Source organism: Bufo gargarizans, chromosome 9 (assembly GCF_014858855.1).
Source record: "Bufo gargarizans isolate SCDJY-AF-19 chromosome 9, ASM1485885v1, whole genome shotgun sequence".
NCBI lineage: Eukaryota > Metazoa > Chordata > Amphibia > Anura > Bufonidae > Bufo > Bufo gargarizans.
In genome coordinates, this window is record NC_058088.1 from 18,426,143 (window position 1) to 18,442,313 (window position 16,171).

The following is a 16,171-nucleotide window of genomic DNA, read 5'->3' on the forward strand; positions in this document are numbered from 1 at the left end:
TGCGATGACATCACATGTGGCATGATAATGTCATCAGCCTCAGCCCATTAACCCAGGAATGCATTCCCATGAATATTAACCATTGATAGGAGTCTTGTTGCAGACTGTCCTTTCTCAGTTGGTCTTTCTGTCTTAGTCATTAACAGGTGCCTTCCGAGTGTGAATGGCAGCTTTCCACCTGGTTTTACCATAGTCTCAAATGGACAGACCCTCACCGGAAACCAATCCGAGAGCCATTTTGTCAACGCAACCGAGTAAGTGTCATCTTCCCATTACAAACTGCTTTACGGCTTGTTGCAAATGTTATACCGTAATCCTGAACTAGGCCCCTGTTCTTTTTCTTCTCACCAGTGTCGTTCAGTTGACGTTCCTTGACGTTTTTTTTCTTTAATTTTTTTTTCTTTAGTCAAATATTGAAATCCTTCGACTTCCAGAACCTGGGAAAGAAAATATTTCAGGATTTTGCCAGGTCGTGGTCCTGGATCATTATGTAAGTGATGATGGAACTTGTAGCATCAGAACAGGAACACTCCAGCAAAATACTATTAGGGTCCATTCACACGTCCGTTGTTTCTTTCCGGATCCGTCGTTCCGTTTTTTGCGGACCAGTTGCGTACCCATTTATTTTCAATGGGTCCTGAAAAAAAATCGGACAGCACAATGTGTGCTGTCCGTTTCCGTTGTTCCGTTCCGCATGTCCAATAAAATATAAAACTTGTCCTATTCTTATCCGCAAAAATCGGTTCCTAGTACAATACAAAGTCAATGGATCCGAAAAAGACGGATGACATACGGAAACATTTTCAGGAACAACGGATCCGCAAAAAACGGACCAAAATTCGGGATATAGAAAAATACTGACGTGTGAATGGACCCTTACACTGAGTGAATAGGGAGCTGAGGTGGTGATGGTGGAGTTGGAAGATGGATAGGTGTAAAATCTTATGGTTTATAGGATGTGACCGAGGCATTTGGTAGATAACGGAGGTAGAAGGGTTTATATGGGATGATGGAACCTGAAGACATTGAGATGATGAGCAGCAGCTACAAGGGATGTGACAGAAGACAATTTGACCTATTATAATATAAAGATGTGGTCACAAAGTCTTAGTATTTGACAGTAATCCAGGTAGAAGAGCTGACATTCTGTAATTTTCCATCTCCTTATGTTCCAGAGGTTTGGTCATAGCTATGGTGGTGAGCCTCCTCTTCCTCATCTTGTTGAGGTTCACTGCCGGCATCCTGGTGTGGCTGCTCATCCTTGGAGTAATAGGGGTTATAGGATATGGTAAGTCTATGCAATAACACTTGAAGCATCAATTGATTCTTATGGACCCTCAAAAGGAAATTAGGGACATTTTCTACAAGAAATAGAATTAATCTACATAAAATCTGAGTCACTTTGTACATACATTACTTATCCTGTATTATACTCCAGAGCTGCACTCACTAACTCCAGGCAGAGAATATCAACCGCATGGTAAGAAGTGTGAGCCCAGACTAAATAGAGGAGCAGTAATGACCACAAGCTGCACCTGAGACAAGAGGTGTAGTCATTACTAATAACAACACTGCAACAAGTGAAAACAGGCTGTCAGATGACCTAACGTGCAGCCAGTCTCTCGGATCTTCTAACCTCTGTCACGGTAGTGACCGTGACAGTTACATCCTGTATTATACCCCAGAGATATTCTGCTGGTGGGGTCACTGTGTACACACATTACATTACTTATCCTGAATTACATCCTGTATTATACTCCAGAGCTGCACTCACTATTCTGCTGGTGGAGTCACTGTGTACACACATTACATTACTTATCCTGAATTACATCCTGTATTATACTCCAGAGCTGCACTCACTATTCTGCCGATGGAGTCCCTATGTACATACATTACTTATCCTGTACTGATCCTCAATTAGATCCTGTATTATACTCCAGAGCGGCACTCACTATTCTGCTGGTGGAGTCACTGTGTACATACATTACATTATTTATCCTGTACTGATCCTGAGTTACATCCTGTATTATACTCCAGAGCTGCACTCACTATTCTGCTGGTGCAGTCACTGTGTACATACATTACATATCCTGTACTGATCCTGAGTTACATCCTGTATTATACTCCAGAGCTGCACTCACTATTCTGCTGGTGGAGTCACTGTGTACATACATTACTTATCCTGTACTGATCCTGAGTTACATCCTGTATTATACTCCAGAGCTGCACTCCCTATTCTGCTGGTGCAGTCACTGTGTACATACATTACTTATCCTGAGTTACATCATGTATTATACTCCAGAGCTGCACTCACTATTCTGCTGGTGCAGTCACTGTGTACATACATTACTTGTACTGAGTTATATCCTGTATTATACTCCAGAGCTGCACTCACTATTCTGCTGGTGCAGTCACTGTGTACATACATTACTTATCCTGTACTGATCCTGAGTTACATCCTGTATTATACTCTAGAGCTGCACTCACTATTCTGCTGGTGGAATCGCTGTGTACATACATTACTTATCCTGTACTGATCCTGAGTTACATCCTGTATTATACCCCAGAGCTGCACTCACTATTCTGCTGATGGAGTCACAGTGTACATACATTACTTATCCTGTGCTGATCCTGAGTTACATCCTGTATTATACCCCAGAGCTGCACTCACTATTCTGCTGGTGCAGTCACTATGTACATACATTACATTACTTATCCTGTACTGATCCTGAGTTACATCCTGTATTATACCCCAGAGCTGCACTCACTATTCTGCTGATGGAGTCACAGTGTACATACATTACATTACATTACAGCTGTGATGACGTTTTCATACCTGGTCCTGTCAATCAAAGTGCAGAGGGCACATTAGTTGCAGAGAGAGCAGAGCCTCTAGGAGTAATGGTACCGCCCCTGTTGCTCCTAGACGCTTATTTGCATATAATAAAACCTCATTTTTCTCAGCAATGCGGGCACATATGAACATGGCACCAAAACAGATGTCTTCAGCTGCCAAGTGCACATGTAACAGGTCAGCCAGTGTCATAGGTACAAAACTGCTGACTGATGCCCTTTAAAGGGGATGTCCTGGATTAGAAAGAAGGGGTCTCCATGTTTTCTAGAAGCAGTGCTACTCTCTTATATTTTCCTGCATTTGCTGTTTTTTGCAGGCATCTATCACTGTGCCAAGGAGTACATCAACTACAATGAGAAGGGGGCCACTATAACCAACGTGGGCTTCAGCACCAACCTGAGCATTTACTTTAACGTGAAAGAGACATGGCTGGCTATCTGTAAGTCATACTCTGAGGTCTCTTCCTCCATATCAGATGTTCTTCTATAGAACAATCCACAGACGTCTGTGAAAACCTAGCAAGAGTGACCTAAAGGACCGGTATGCCTTTAAGAAGTTGTCTCATGATCGACAACCCCTTTAATACGGAAGAATCTGGGGCTGTTTTCTGGTGTAAGACACAGACTGACCTTCCCCTTACAATAGGATAAATGTATTATTATTTCATGGCAGCCATTAAGATGAACGACCATCAGTGTACTACTGCACATGAGACACCCAAGCTCAACCAAGTGAGAGCCACCACTTGCTAGTGACTCTCATCCCTGACTTATAGAAGGAGGCCCAAGGCAGGGACCCTTCATTATGTCATCGACTTTACGGGGCTTCTACTTAGAAGACAAGCTACAAATGTCGCTCACACTCAAGTATGTAGAAGGTCCCTGCAGGTTGTTAAATCCAGAGATATGAACGACAACCTAGTAATTTCAGGGAGCAGACGTTTCTCTGGACCTTCTCCTAGTCATCTCCCAGAATTAACCTCTCCTCAGTCTAAAATGGCTGATAACTGCGAACAACAGAACTTTAAGGTTAGTGTTCCTTTAAGAATGCTTGTACCAGCACCGCCATCTAGTGGCCATCTGTGGTACTGCAGCAGCTAGAATCGGATATCAACGTAGAACGCAAGTGCTGTCTAGATTTTCACCTGTATGATGCATGTGACTGAGGCAGGGTATACAGGGATATACCATGACTTACTTTATAGAGGTAGTGATCTGGGGGTTGTCGTACATCACCCTAGCCCCCCCCAACTGATCACACGACTGGGGGTCGTGTGCCCCTCCGTCTCTATAATTGTTTCCTGTGAGGAAGGAGCTACTTGGAGCAGAGATCATGGTCTACTGCAGTCTATGGGAGACATGAAAGCATCCAAACATCTTGAATGACGTGCGGATCTCCCCCCAGCCTGACTAAAGAGAGTGGGGGACAGCAGACCGGGGGGCCCCAGTGCTCAGACCCCCATAATAAAATTATGAACATCATCATAGTATTATGTATTCATACAGTGTAATATCCCCCCCCCCCTCCAGTGATCATCCTCTCAGTGGTTGAAGTCATTCTGCTATTACTCCTGCTGTTCCTGCGGAAAAGGATCCTCATTGCGATCGCGCTGATTAAAGAAGCCAGCAGGTGAGCGGGGGAGGAGCGGGGGAGGAGCAGGTACGGAACAGGTGGTCGTCCTGGTGTAAAACCCGTGCCAGTAACCGCGGTCTCCTTCCCTCCGCAGGGCGATCGGCTACATCATGTCTTCCATGTTATATCCCATTGTCACCTTTGTTCTTCTGGTTGTCTGCGTGGCGTACTGGGGCATTACAGCTTTGTATCCTTTTTACTACAGTTATTGGCTATACAGTCCTGACACCGAGATTTAAAGGGATTGTCCAGCATTAGAAAAAGATGGCTGATCTCAGCCAAACAGCGCCACCACTGTTCACAGGTTGTGTTAGATATTGCAGTACAGGCCCATGGTATTCCAGTTGTTACAAGTTATCCCCTAACCACAGAATGGTAGATAACTATTAGATCAGTGGGGGTCCTACTGCTGAGACCATTCACGAAAATAGGGGACCTTTTTCTCCTTGAAGGCCCCTGAAATGAACGTAGCGTCATGTACCCTACCTCTACAGCCATCTCTATGGGAGTTCCAGAAATATCGGAGCACCATACTCGGCTGTCTCTGGAACTCTCACAGATCCCATTCTTGTGATCTATGGTAGCCCCAGCAGTAGGGGACAACTTGTAACAATCTGAATACCCCTTTAATGGAGCTGAACTGAAACGTTAGAAACAACCTGTGGATGGGTGTGGTGCTCTTTCTGCAGAAAACAGCCATGTTTTTCTACTCTTGACAATCCCTTTAAGAAGAGCTTGAATTGTGGTCCTGAAAGTCCTTTAAAGGTCTTTACTTCTTGTTTTAGTGGAGGGAAGCAAAGTGACAGACCTCAGCTCTCAGGTAATGTTTGACTTTCCTTCTGGTCCTGTCCATCATGGTGGTTTCCGTTATTACAAACGCCTTCCACAAAGTGCCAAAAGCAAAGATTAACCAAATAGTTGTGGATTTAAGAATCTGTCATCGAAAAACTGGCTACCAACAGGATCTTCTTAGATGACGTGGCAGATTCTCATCTACTGACTCCTCCAGACAGATTGTATAAAGGAGACTTCATAGACATAGTCATGTTCTACAAATGTGGTGGATGTGCACAAAAGGTCCTAAAAGTGGACAGAAGTGGATCCCACAAATGTGATTCATCAGGATCTTCTGAGACGGTGTAGATGTTCATACATTGAAGTTAACCAAGACGTCTGAATTGTTTTGGTCAACCCGAAGTAACTTTTGAGGTGTATTGGCATGCCTTGTGCTTCTACATCACAGAAGATCTCCAGAAAAAAAAAAAACATTTTTCATAATCTCCTTGTTATGAGAAGTGTGCTGGGTCTTCTCCATTGTGGGAACCATCAGTCAGTTGTCACAGTTCTATAAGGTCCTGTAAGGACCTTAGAGAGTTGCCATGCAGATTATACAAGTCAAGGGGCACCCAGCACAGTATGCCACATGAGTAGCCCACTGTCCCCCTGAGGTAGGTACGGGCATCTGGGGGCTAGAAATGAGGACTTCCCCACACTCTGAAATCACATGTGAAAAGCTGAGGTTGGGAACTAGAGCTTTCTTGTTGGAAGAGCCCTGTAATAGTATGAAAATGCTTTGAAGGATCCTTAACATCCCTCAGGTACCTGGCAACCTCTGGAGCTCCAGTGTATGTTGTGTCTACCCCGAACACTAGCGTAACGGGGTGCTCAAATGTAACTGGAAATACAACCTGCGACCCAATGGTGAGTATTGGTAAATGTGAGGTTCTATCAATGTCTGAAAGAGCTTTCTCTTTTAGACTAGAGAATAAAGTATATTAGTAAGTTCCACTTGGATAATGTCCAAACAACTTTTAATGTCCATGGACAACCCTATTAAGTTGTTCAATATGTGGGAAAACTGAGTGGTAACCACTATGGCGTCCATTCCAGATCTCAAAAGTGTTCGCATGCAGTTCTCTCTGGCAGATCCACCAAATCACCAAGTGGTAGTTCCCTCCCCTTTAAGTGACTGTAGAATAAGAGATGTACTGTTCAGTACTGGGTGACATCCTTTGTGAGACTGATATGGCCGCTGTAGAAGTAGTCACCTAACTTTCCAAGGTTTTCTACCCAAATGTATGATCCTTTTCTACCAGCTTTATTATAGATAGAGATTGTCTCATCGGGACACCCCCTCCTCAAATCACATCCACCCTTCAGTACAGACTGCTGACCACAACCGTTCATTAACCATTGTCAGGGGTCGGTGTAGGCAGCCATGCATTTTGTCAAGTTCTTCAGCGCAGGAGCCTCTGAACGTAACACTAAGCATGTGGCCCAATATTTACTATTCTTAAAAGGGTATTCCAGTTGTAGAAAGTTATCCTCTATCCACAGGATATTAAGGCATCAAAACTATGAATTAACACATGTGAAATTATATACATAACAAAAAAGTGTGAAACAACTGAAAATATGTCATATTCTAGGTTCTTCAAAGTAGCCACCTTTTGCTTTAATTACTGCTTTGCACACTCTTGGCATTCTCTTGATGAGCTTCAAGACGTAGTCACCTGAAATGGTCTTCCAACAGTCTTGAAGGAGTTCCCAGAGATGCTTAGCACTTGTTGGCCCCTTTGCCTTCACTCTGCGGTCCAGCTCACCCCAAACCATCTCGATTGGGTTCAGGTCTGGTGACTGTGGAGGCCAGGTCATCTGGCGCAGCACCCCGTCACTCTCCTTTATGGTCAAATAGCCCTTACACAGCCTGGAGGTGTGTTTGGGGTCATTGTCCTGTTGAAAAATAAATGATGGTCCAACTAAACGCAAACTGGATGGAATAGCATGCCGCTGCAAGATGCTGTGGTAGCCATGCTGTTTCAGTATGCCTTCCATTTTGAATAAATCCCCAACAGTGTTACCAGCAAAGCACCCCCACACCATCACACCTCCTCCTCCATGCTTCACGGTGGGAACCAGGCATGTAGAGTCCATCCGTTCACCTTTTCTGCATCGCACAAAGACAGTGGTTGGAACCAAAGATCTCAAATTTGGACTCATCAGACCAAAGCACAGATTTCCATTGGTCTAATGTCTATTCCTTGTGTTCTTTAGCCCAAACAAGTCTCTTCTGCTTGTTGCCTGTCCTTAGCAGTGGTTTCCTAGCAGATATTCTACCATGAAGGCCTAATTCACAGTCTCCTCTTAACAGTTGTTCTAGAGATGTGTCTGCTGCTAGAACTCTGTGTGGCTTTGACCTGGTCTCTAATCTGAGCTGCTGTTAACCTGCGATTTCTGAGGCTGGTGACTTGGATGAACTTATCCTCCACAGCAGAGGTGACTCTTGGTCTTCCTTTCCTGGGGTGGTCCGCATGTGAGCCAGTTTCTTTGTAGCGCTTAATGGTTTTTGTGACTGCACTTGGGGACACTTTCAAAGTTTTCCCAATTTTTCGGACTGGCTGACCTTCATTTCTTAAAGTAATGATGGCCACTCGTTTTTCTTTACTTAGCTGCTTTTTTTTATGCCATAATACAAATTCTAACAGTCTATTCAGTAGGACTATCAGCTGTGTATCCACCTGACTTCTCCACAACGCAACTGATGGTCCCAACCCCATTTATAAGGCAAGAAATCCCACTTATTAAACCTGACAAGGCACACCTGTGAAGTGAAAACCATTTCAGGTGACTACCTCTTGAAGCTCATCAAGAGAATGCCAAGAGTGTGCAAAGCAGTAATCAAAGCAAAAGGTGGCTACTTTGAAGAACCTAGAATATGACATATTTTCAGTTGTTTCACACTTTTTTGTTATGTATATAATTCCACATGTGTTAATTCATAGTTTCTGATACCTTCAGTGTGAATCTACAATTTTCATAGTCATGAAAATAAAGAAAACTCTTTGAATGAGAAGGAGTGTCCAAACTTTTGGTCTGTACTGTATATATATATATATATATATATATATATATATATATATATCTTAGATCACTGGGGACCAACTGCTGGGTACCCCCTGAAATGAACGGAGCGGCAGGTTGGGCTCCTTGGGAGTCCTGGAGATTTCAGGCAGTCTATGCTCAACCTGCCACTCCATTCATTTGGGGGTGTCCCCTCTTCCAGCAGTAAGACCCCTACAGACCTAATAGATACCGCCTACTGGAATACCCCTTTAATGTATCATTTTTAGTAGAAATTTTCTTACATCTGGTTTACATCCAGAGTGTCCTTCTCACACAGCTGCACATTCACTGAGGGCAAGCAGAGATCTTGACACAGATGAGGAATTGATACCCGAAGTACATCAGAAAGTTGCTGAACTTTTCACCACACGGCATAGGCTTTGTGTTAGGTGATAGATTTATAGTGTAATGTCTGTTGTTTCCCTATTGCAGAACTTTAACGCCAGCAGTACCGGCTGCAGCGAGGCGCGCTGTATCTTCTACAAGTATAACACCCAAGGACTCTTCCAGCAAAACCTCTTCAACCTGCAGATCTACAATGTCATCGGCTTCCTGTGGTGCATGAACTTTGTCATCGCCCTGGGCCAGTGCGTCTTAGCCGGGACCTTCGCTTCTTATTATTGGGCTTTCCACAAACCTAAAGACATCCCGTACTTCCCTGTGTCTGCCGCTTTCATGAGAACATTGAGGTGAGCCACCTGTACACTGAGCCCCCCTCAGCAGTACCAGGAGTCTGGAACGTGGGGTTCTGGCACATCTCTGAAAACTGTATTCTATATAGATGGAGTCTAAGATGACATCACTGTGGTGACCAGTGATGTCATCTTCTTAAAGGAAAGGTCCACTTTTACAAACAGTTTTTTTATTTTGCCATTAATACACATAGGTCTGCATAGGAGCTGTATACACAAAACGATAAGATATTTTTACTTAAGTCGGTTTAAAGAGTTGCTTCATTTTTCATTTTAGATGCAAAGAAGCAAGTAAAAAAGTGTCTATGGTGGCGGAACTTTCTCTTTTAAATATCACATAACATTGTGATTCAGTGTTAAAGTGCAACGTTCGACAAGATCAACCCTATTAAACCATATATACTGTCTTGTGGGGTTGATCCTGATGATTAAAATGATACCTGTCTTGTGAAAATCAGCTGTGGGGTTCCTGAGAAGTAAGGACTTTCATTCTTTGTGCAGATGAGGGCTTCAGAGCATGGAGGGGCGTGGCCAGCATCTAGAGTAGTGGTGTCAGCCGCCGCCCCTTGGTGCACTGGAATCCCCAATTCATAAAGAATAAGTATTTTTTTCTTGGGAATCCCACAACCGATTTTCACAAGACAGGTATCATTTTAATTAGCAAGGTCAAGCCTACTAGACAGCATGATTGGGTAGATGGGGTTGATCTTGCTGGCAGTTGCTCTTTAAATCTATACATGAACATGAACGAAATGTACATGAAAAGCTCCACGGTCCTAATATCCAATTTGTGCCTGTCACCTCCAGGTATCACACAGGGTCGCTGGCGTTTGGGGCTCTCATACTCACCATTGTTCAGCTGATCAGAATCCTCCTGGAGTATCTGGACCACAAGCTGAAAGGTAGCACTTCTTCTGAGACACATCTGGTAAATGTCGCAGGACGACGGCCCAATATACGAATAATCCACCTCTTTGTTCTTACCACTCTCTCCACTAGGGGCACAAAACCCATGCACACGGTTTCTCCTCTGCTGCCTCAAATGCTGCTTCTGGTGTCTTGAGAAGTTCATCAAGTTCTTGAATCGAAACGCGTATATAATGGTAATCTAAAAAAGTTTAATACTTATGCCGTTTAACTGTTTTTTTGTTTCTTTTTAAAAAAAAATTCAGAATGTTGGATGTATTAGATAACTGTAGGGTATACAGGAAGGTCTGGTCTTCTGCTCACGACCTCACAACCTCCGTCTATTAGGAACTGAATACTTGCATCATTTATGTACTAATATTCTCACCCGCTCTCTTCCTTTCTGTGCAGATTGCAGTTTATGGAAAGAATTTCTGTGTTTCTGCTAAAAATGCCTTCAAGCTGCTGATGAGAAACATTGTGAGGTGACCACGCACACCCCCTCATTCCCTACGTTATCCACCTGTACATATATGTATCTCCTGCTTGTTACACAGGGTCGTGTCTCTGCGGGGAACAGGGTCTTGTCTTTGGCAAATATGACTCGTGAGTGGTGGTGAGTTGGCGTGTGGAGCTGAACATGGCATGTTGGAAGCAATGTGTGACTTGGAGTTGGCATGTTCAGAGTGACTTAACATACTGAGTTGGACTTGAGGTGTGGACTTGGCATGTTTAACCTGTGATTTGAGGTGTTCTAAACGATGTAAGACTTTGCTTGTTGTTTTTTATTTAGAGTGTTAAGCATAATGTAGGACTTTGTATGTTCTGAATAATGTGTGACTTGATGTGTCTTTATTATATTGAGGTCTTGAGCTCCACTTGGCACGTTGACCGGGTATTGTTATGTCGTGACTGTGTGCCTCGGTGTGTTGACTTTGAGTTGGGATGTTCAGAGTGACTGAACACTGAGTTGACTTGGCTTGTTGTTTGGGATTTGCAATGTTTGTGTGTTCTGAGTAATGTGTGACTTGATCTCTTGAGCTGGAACTGGAATATGTGGTTTGATGCGTTGAGCTGGGCTCGGTGCCTTGACTTTGAGTTGGCATGTTCAGAGTGACTTACCATTGAGTTGTACATGACATTGACTTGGCATGTTTAGGCCTCATGCACATGACCGTATGTATTTTGCGGTCTGCAAAATATACGCATGACATCTGTGTGTGTATTCCGAATTTTGCGGAACGGAGCAGCTGACCCCTAATAGAACAGTCCTATCCAGGTCCGTAATGCGGATATGTTCTATTTTTTTGCGGAACGGAAATACGGAAATGGAATGCACACGGAGTAGCTTCTGGTTTATTTTGCGGGCCCATTGAACTGAATGGTTCCGTATATGGTCTTAAAAAAAAAAACTGGAAAGGACACTAAAAGAAAAGGCGTTCGTGTGCATGAGGCCTTGGTCTGTGATTTGGCATGTACTGAACAACATATAACTTGGCTTGTTGTTTTGGATTTGCAGTGTTAAGAGTAACGTGTGACTTGAGCTCTTGAACTTGACCTAACACGTGGATCTGGCATTTCCATGTTGTGACTAATGTGTGGTTTGGTGCTTTGGACTTGCCTCGTTGACTGAGTTGGCAGGTTCTGATCGACTTAACTGATTGAGTTGGACTTGATATGTTTACCTGGACTAGCCATGTTTAGAGTAATCTGGGATTTGGCATGTTATGAGTAACATAACTTGGCTTGCTGAGTTGGACTTAGGCTGTTGAGTGTAATGTGGGACTTTGCTTGTTCGAGTAATGATTGACTTGGTGTCTTGAGACGTTGCACATTGACCTCGCACGTTAAGCTTTTGAACCGGACTTTCCACATTGAACTCTTGAGCTGGACTTGACACATTGATCTGTATCTGGCTCGTTGATCTGGACTTGGCATGTTAAGCTAAGCCTGGCATGTAGAACTCTAGAGCTGGATCTGACATATTGAGCTGGGCTCAGTCGTGTTGAGTCAGACTTGAACGTGGAACTTGACTTTGACATGGGTAATGTGTAATTTAGCATGTTATGAGTACTGAGTGACTTGGTGTAATGACTATGATTTGGTGTGTAGACCTGCAGTATTTAGCATGTCCTATGTGTTGTGTTTTAGCTTCTTTTGTCATCCACGCTGATTGCATGTTTCCACTTTCTCTTTGCATGTCTAACACGTCTATTACACGTATTCTAATATCTGTGCTTCTTTCTGCAGGGTGGTTGTTCTGGACAAGGTCACAGATTTGCTGATATTCTTTGGGAAGCTGATCGTAGTTGGTGGAGTAGGTGAGGAGGCCAAAGCAGTACAACAAGAAAAGCCCTTCTGGTTTCCAGGAATTTTCCTTCCTTTCTGTTTTTTCTATGGCACCAGTGCTACAGTCATGTGACCTTATGTTGCTACAACTCTCATCATTGCATTGCATGACCATCTTTATTCTAAATCACCATCATAGCCTCCAAATCCCATCACCTTGGACATCACCCTTACCTTTATATAGTCTTTTTTTATCGTGCCATCTACTCTGTCTTGTATATCTTATTGCCCTCCTTTCGGACACTTATGTGCCATGTCTTGTATTCCTCAGGAGTCCTGGCGTTTTTCTTCTTCTCCGGGCGCCTGCCAATTCCAAATGATGCCTTTAAGTCACCCACTTTGAATTACTATTGGATACCCATTTTGGTGAGTGCACCTCTATATTTGATCATTGATGCGTAGGCTTGTTAATAGAAATTATTTTAGAAATTCCTGGACTGTGCATTATAGTGGTCCTAGGATCATTAGGAGTGGGAATGTAGTCACCATACAATAGTAGTAAGATGGGGAAGTCTAGGGTATAAGAAAGTGCAAGGGGCTGTCCATCGTGTTAAAGAAGTACCTTGACAATGAGATGATCACACAGTGCACTCCATCTGGGACCCCCTACCGATCAGCTGTGATTTGGCTTGAGACCTGCCAATATGAGTTTAGGTTACCTGCAGCCACCACAGGAGAAATTAAATATTACATGGTGTCCACTCAAATTAATGGGTAGTCTGGGTAATGGAGGGCAGGACAGGTCGTCCAAAGAGAGACACACTCTTTGTAGCTACTCTTCACTGTCCAAGAGATGAGGATCCTGAACTGATCATCCTCCTAGAATTATGTAATAGGGGATTAGGGGGTATGAAAAATTGTACTTGGTATCATCATAAATATTGAGGCCTATTGGCTTGTACCTTTTGAAGGACACATCTCCGCAATCTGGGTTCTCACACGTTGTGTATGTTTTTTCTTGCAGACGGTGGTGGTGGGGTCATACATGATCGCTCATGGCTTCTTTAGCGTGTATAATATGTGTGTGGACACTCTCTTCCTATGCTTCTGTGAGTATACATTACCATCGAGTGTGTTATGTCCTATCCCTAGAGGAGCAAACTGTGTCATCAGTTGTGACATGTTAAGGGTGCAGAACGAGAATGGTCGTCCTGAACAGCAGGAATTGGCCACATCATAATGACCGTACTCATCATGCTGATTGCACATTCACTGTATCCCAGTCAACAGTCAAGATTTTGGCAGGACAATCCTGCTAACAAGACCACAAAAGGGGTGACAATTTGGGAATTCCCAGGGTGGGGTTGTCATTATTTAGCAATTTAACAGGGTTTGACTATGATTTAAAAATTGAAAATGAGACATCATATAGTACGTGATAGTCTCTTTCTAATAAAGCTAGAACCAACCATGTACCTCACATGGATGCAGAGATCTCCCCATTCATTGCTCCTATTAGTCTGCTAGATTTTCTTCAGGCTGGCAGCTCAGAGAAGTCTCCTTTCTCAGGTGGCCTCCATTCTGCTGTAGCTATCTCCCTGTAACACTCACAGCTTCTAACAGTACATATGGCTATGGCAGTTGAAGGATGAAACTGAGCATGTGTGACCACCTCAGCAAGGTGGACATAGAGATAAGAAAAGACTAAACAGCAGGTGGCGCTATCCAGATATATTTTATAGAATAACTCAGTGGCTATACTAAATTTTTATCTCATGCAATTTATAAAAGTTTTCAGATCTGGGTGGTGGTTTCAAAAATGTAGCATGACCTCTAGAATGTAAAGAGCAAAATGTTCTAGTCTACAAGGACCAATTTTGACCCAGTTCTCAAGGGATTACTCACTCTGGCTCCGAGCGTGGCCCTGTGGTTGGTAGTTTGGAGACATAAAAGTCAGAGGAGGTGGATCAGTGGGTTGGTCTAAGAGGAGTAGACAGAGTGCTCTCTATGGCCGCCCTCGAGGGTCCACTCAAACCTTTGGTTAGTCCTGTTTGCCACTGCTTACAAGTATGACTGCCCCAATCTTTTTCATCAACCCAACCCAAGAGATTATGGAAATCCTCTTGCCGAGTTGGTTTATCAGTTTGTGTGCCATCGACCTGCTAACTTCATCTCCTCTGTTTTTCCAGTGGAAGACTTAGAACGAAACGATGGCTCCTCGGAGAAGCCATATTACATGCCCAAGTCTCTGATGTCCATCCTCAACAAGAAGAACCGACCTCCTGAGGCAGAGAAGAAAAAGAAGAAAAAATAATCATTGTGGAGATCTGCTGCTGATTTTATTACTGTTAATATTGTTTTTGTTCCATTTTGTTTGGGGCCTTCTACAGATTTCAAAACGGCCATTTTGTTTACATTTCAATCATACCCTGTATAATGCTCCTCTGTTGACAGCCATGATTAGCCAAAGAAAATGGCCATGACTTGCTTCACTTTCTAGGCGTGAATGACCAGGCTCAGTCAAGAAGTCAGCAGATCACATCATATCAGTGTCCATTAGCATGTATAGGAAGATGTTCACTACTGGCCAAAAAAGGTCGGCCATTTCACCAAACATGCTGCCAATCATTTCTGTGTAGAGAACATGAGTGAGGAGACTCGGTCACTATGTTTGACCAGTTCTTCTGTGACCTCATAACTGTGAATATGGCTTCATTTTTTCTCCCCCTTTTGTATTGTTCCTTAATTTCGGAGGTGGCCATTTTGAACTAGTAATGCAGTCGACCAATCCACTAGAAGGTACTGGTGCTTGGATATAGGCAGGAGAAATCTAATGTGAGGTCATAGTTTGGCTGGAGCGTAGCTATGGATCCTGGACCTCAGTGCTAGCTGCTTCTGTAAAACTAGGAATGCTTGCAGTCCGTGTGACTGTCATGGCTACTTCAAGGGAGAAGAATTTGCATGAACATCTGGTAAAAACCCATCTGGGCCTTCATTGCAAACTGCTATCAATGCATTCGTCATTTCTAGCAGGAATAATAAAGGAATAGCACAAAGTAGTCAGAACAGATGCTTCAGCATTATCTCACGGGGATGCAAGTAGTTACTAAAACAGACATGTCATGAGAGGAGACTGGTTCTTCTTTAAGTGCCTACTTTGCATCCGTTACTTGGTACCTGTCTAGACCAGGGATGATCAACCTTGCAGCCCTCCAGCTGTTGCAAAACGACAACTCCCACCATGCCCTTCTGTAGGCTGCCCGGGAATGATGGGAGTTGTAGTTTTGCAACAGCTGGAGGGCCACAGCTTGAGCATGCCTGGTCTAGATGTTTCCTCTTGTATTCATCTTTATTAAATGCCTGGATGATCTCCACAGTGACCCAAGCAGGAATTGGAGAGGTCTCCGACACCGTCTTAAAAATTAGCCAAAGGGGAGGAGCTGGGCCGCGCCATAGCTTCCACTGGAGCGCACTTTATGGTGTATTTATATATAATATGTATGTAATACGCTGTGTAGGAATCTCTGATCACATCTACCGCGTATAGATTTTATAGACGTGTACATACCGCTGTGCAGCTAGAGATTTCTAGAAGATGTATTTTCATAAGAGTTTAATAAACTGATTAATTATAACAAATCATCCAGTGTCCCGTTATACTTTATTATATTACTAGACATTATTCCCGTTACAATAACGGGCGCTAGAATTGGCCGGCGCGCAGAGCAATCATCACACCACTCTTTGGCCGATCAACGCCACCTCCCACACGCCGTTCGCACAGACGCTGTGTAGCAAAGGCGGCGCACGCACACTGGTTTGACGCCGCATGGGAAGGCGGCGGGGGAGCTGTGGCAGGAGCGGGCGGCGGTGGGGGAGCTGTGGCCTGCCTATA

The 16,171-nt window shown here is 43.7% G+C and overlaps 1 protein-coding gene across 1 annotated transcript in view; it reads left to right on the top strand.

Moving 5' to 3' along the window:
* SLC44A4 (solute carrier family 44 member 4) overlaps positions 1–15,918 on the top strand; it is a 53,905-nt gene extending 37,987 nt beyond the window's left edge. Inside the window, exons 8-22 of the mRNA XM_044268532.1 lie at positions 137–254; positions 407–490; positions 1,176–1,288; positions 3,171–3,293; positions 4,384–4,483; positions 4,581–4,673; positions 6,085–6,187; positions 8,822–9,078; positions 9,889–9,983; positions 10,081–10,184; positions 10,399–10,472; positions 12,238–12,308; positions 12,608–12,702; positions 13,301–13,385; positions 14,466–15,918. Coding sequence (XP_044124467.1) covers positions 137–254; positions 407–490; positions 1,176–1,288; positions 3,171–3,293; positions 4,384–4,483; positions 4,581–4,673; positions 6,085–6,187; positions 8,822–9,078; positions 9,889–9,983; positions 10,081–10,184; positions 10,399–10,472; positions 12,238–12,308; positions 12,608–12,702; positions 13,301–13,385; positions 14,466–14,590 — 1,640 coding nt within the window. The 3' untranslated portion in view covers positions 14,591–15,918. The remainder of the gene's footprint in view (positions 1–136; positions 255–406; positions 491–1,175; positions 1,289–3,170; positions 3,294–4,383; positions 4,484–4,580; positions 4,674–6,084; positions 6,188–8,821; positions 9,079–9,888; positions 9,984–10,080; positions 10,185–10,398; positions 10,473–12,237; positions 12,309–12,607; positions 12,703–13,300; positions 13,386–14,465) is intronic.
* Positions 15,919–16,171: the final 253 nt, after the last annotated feature.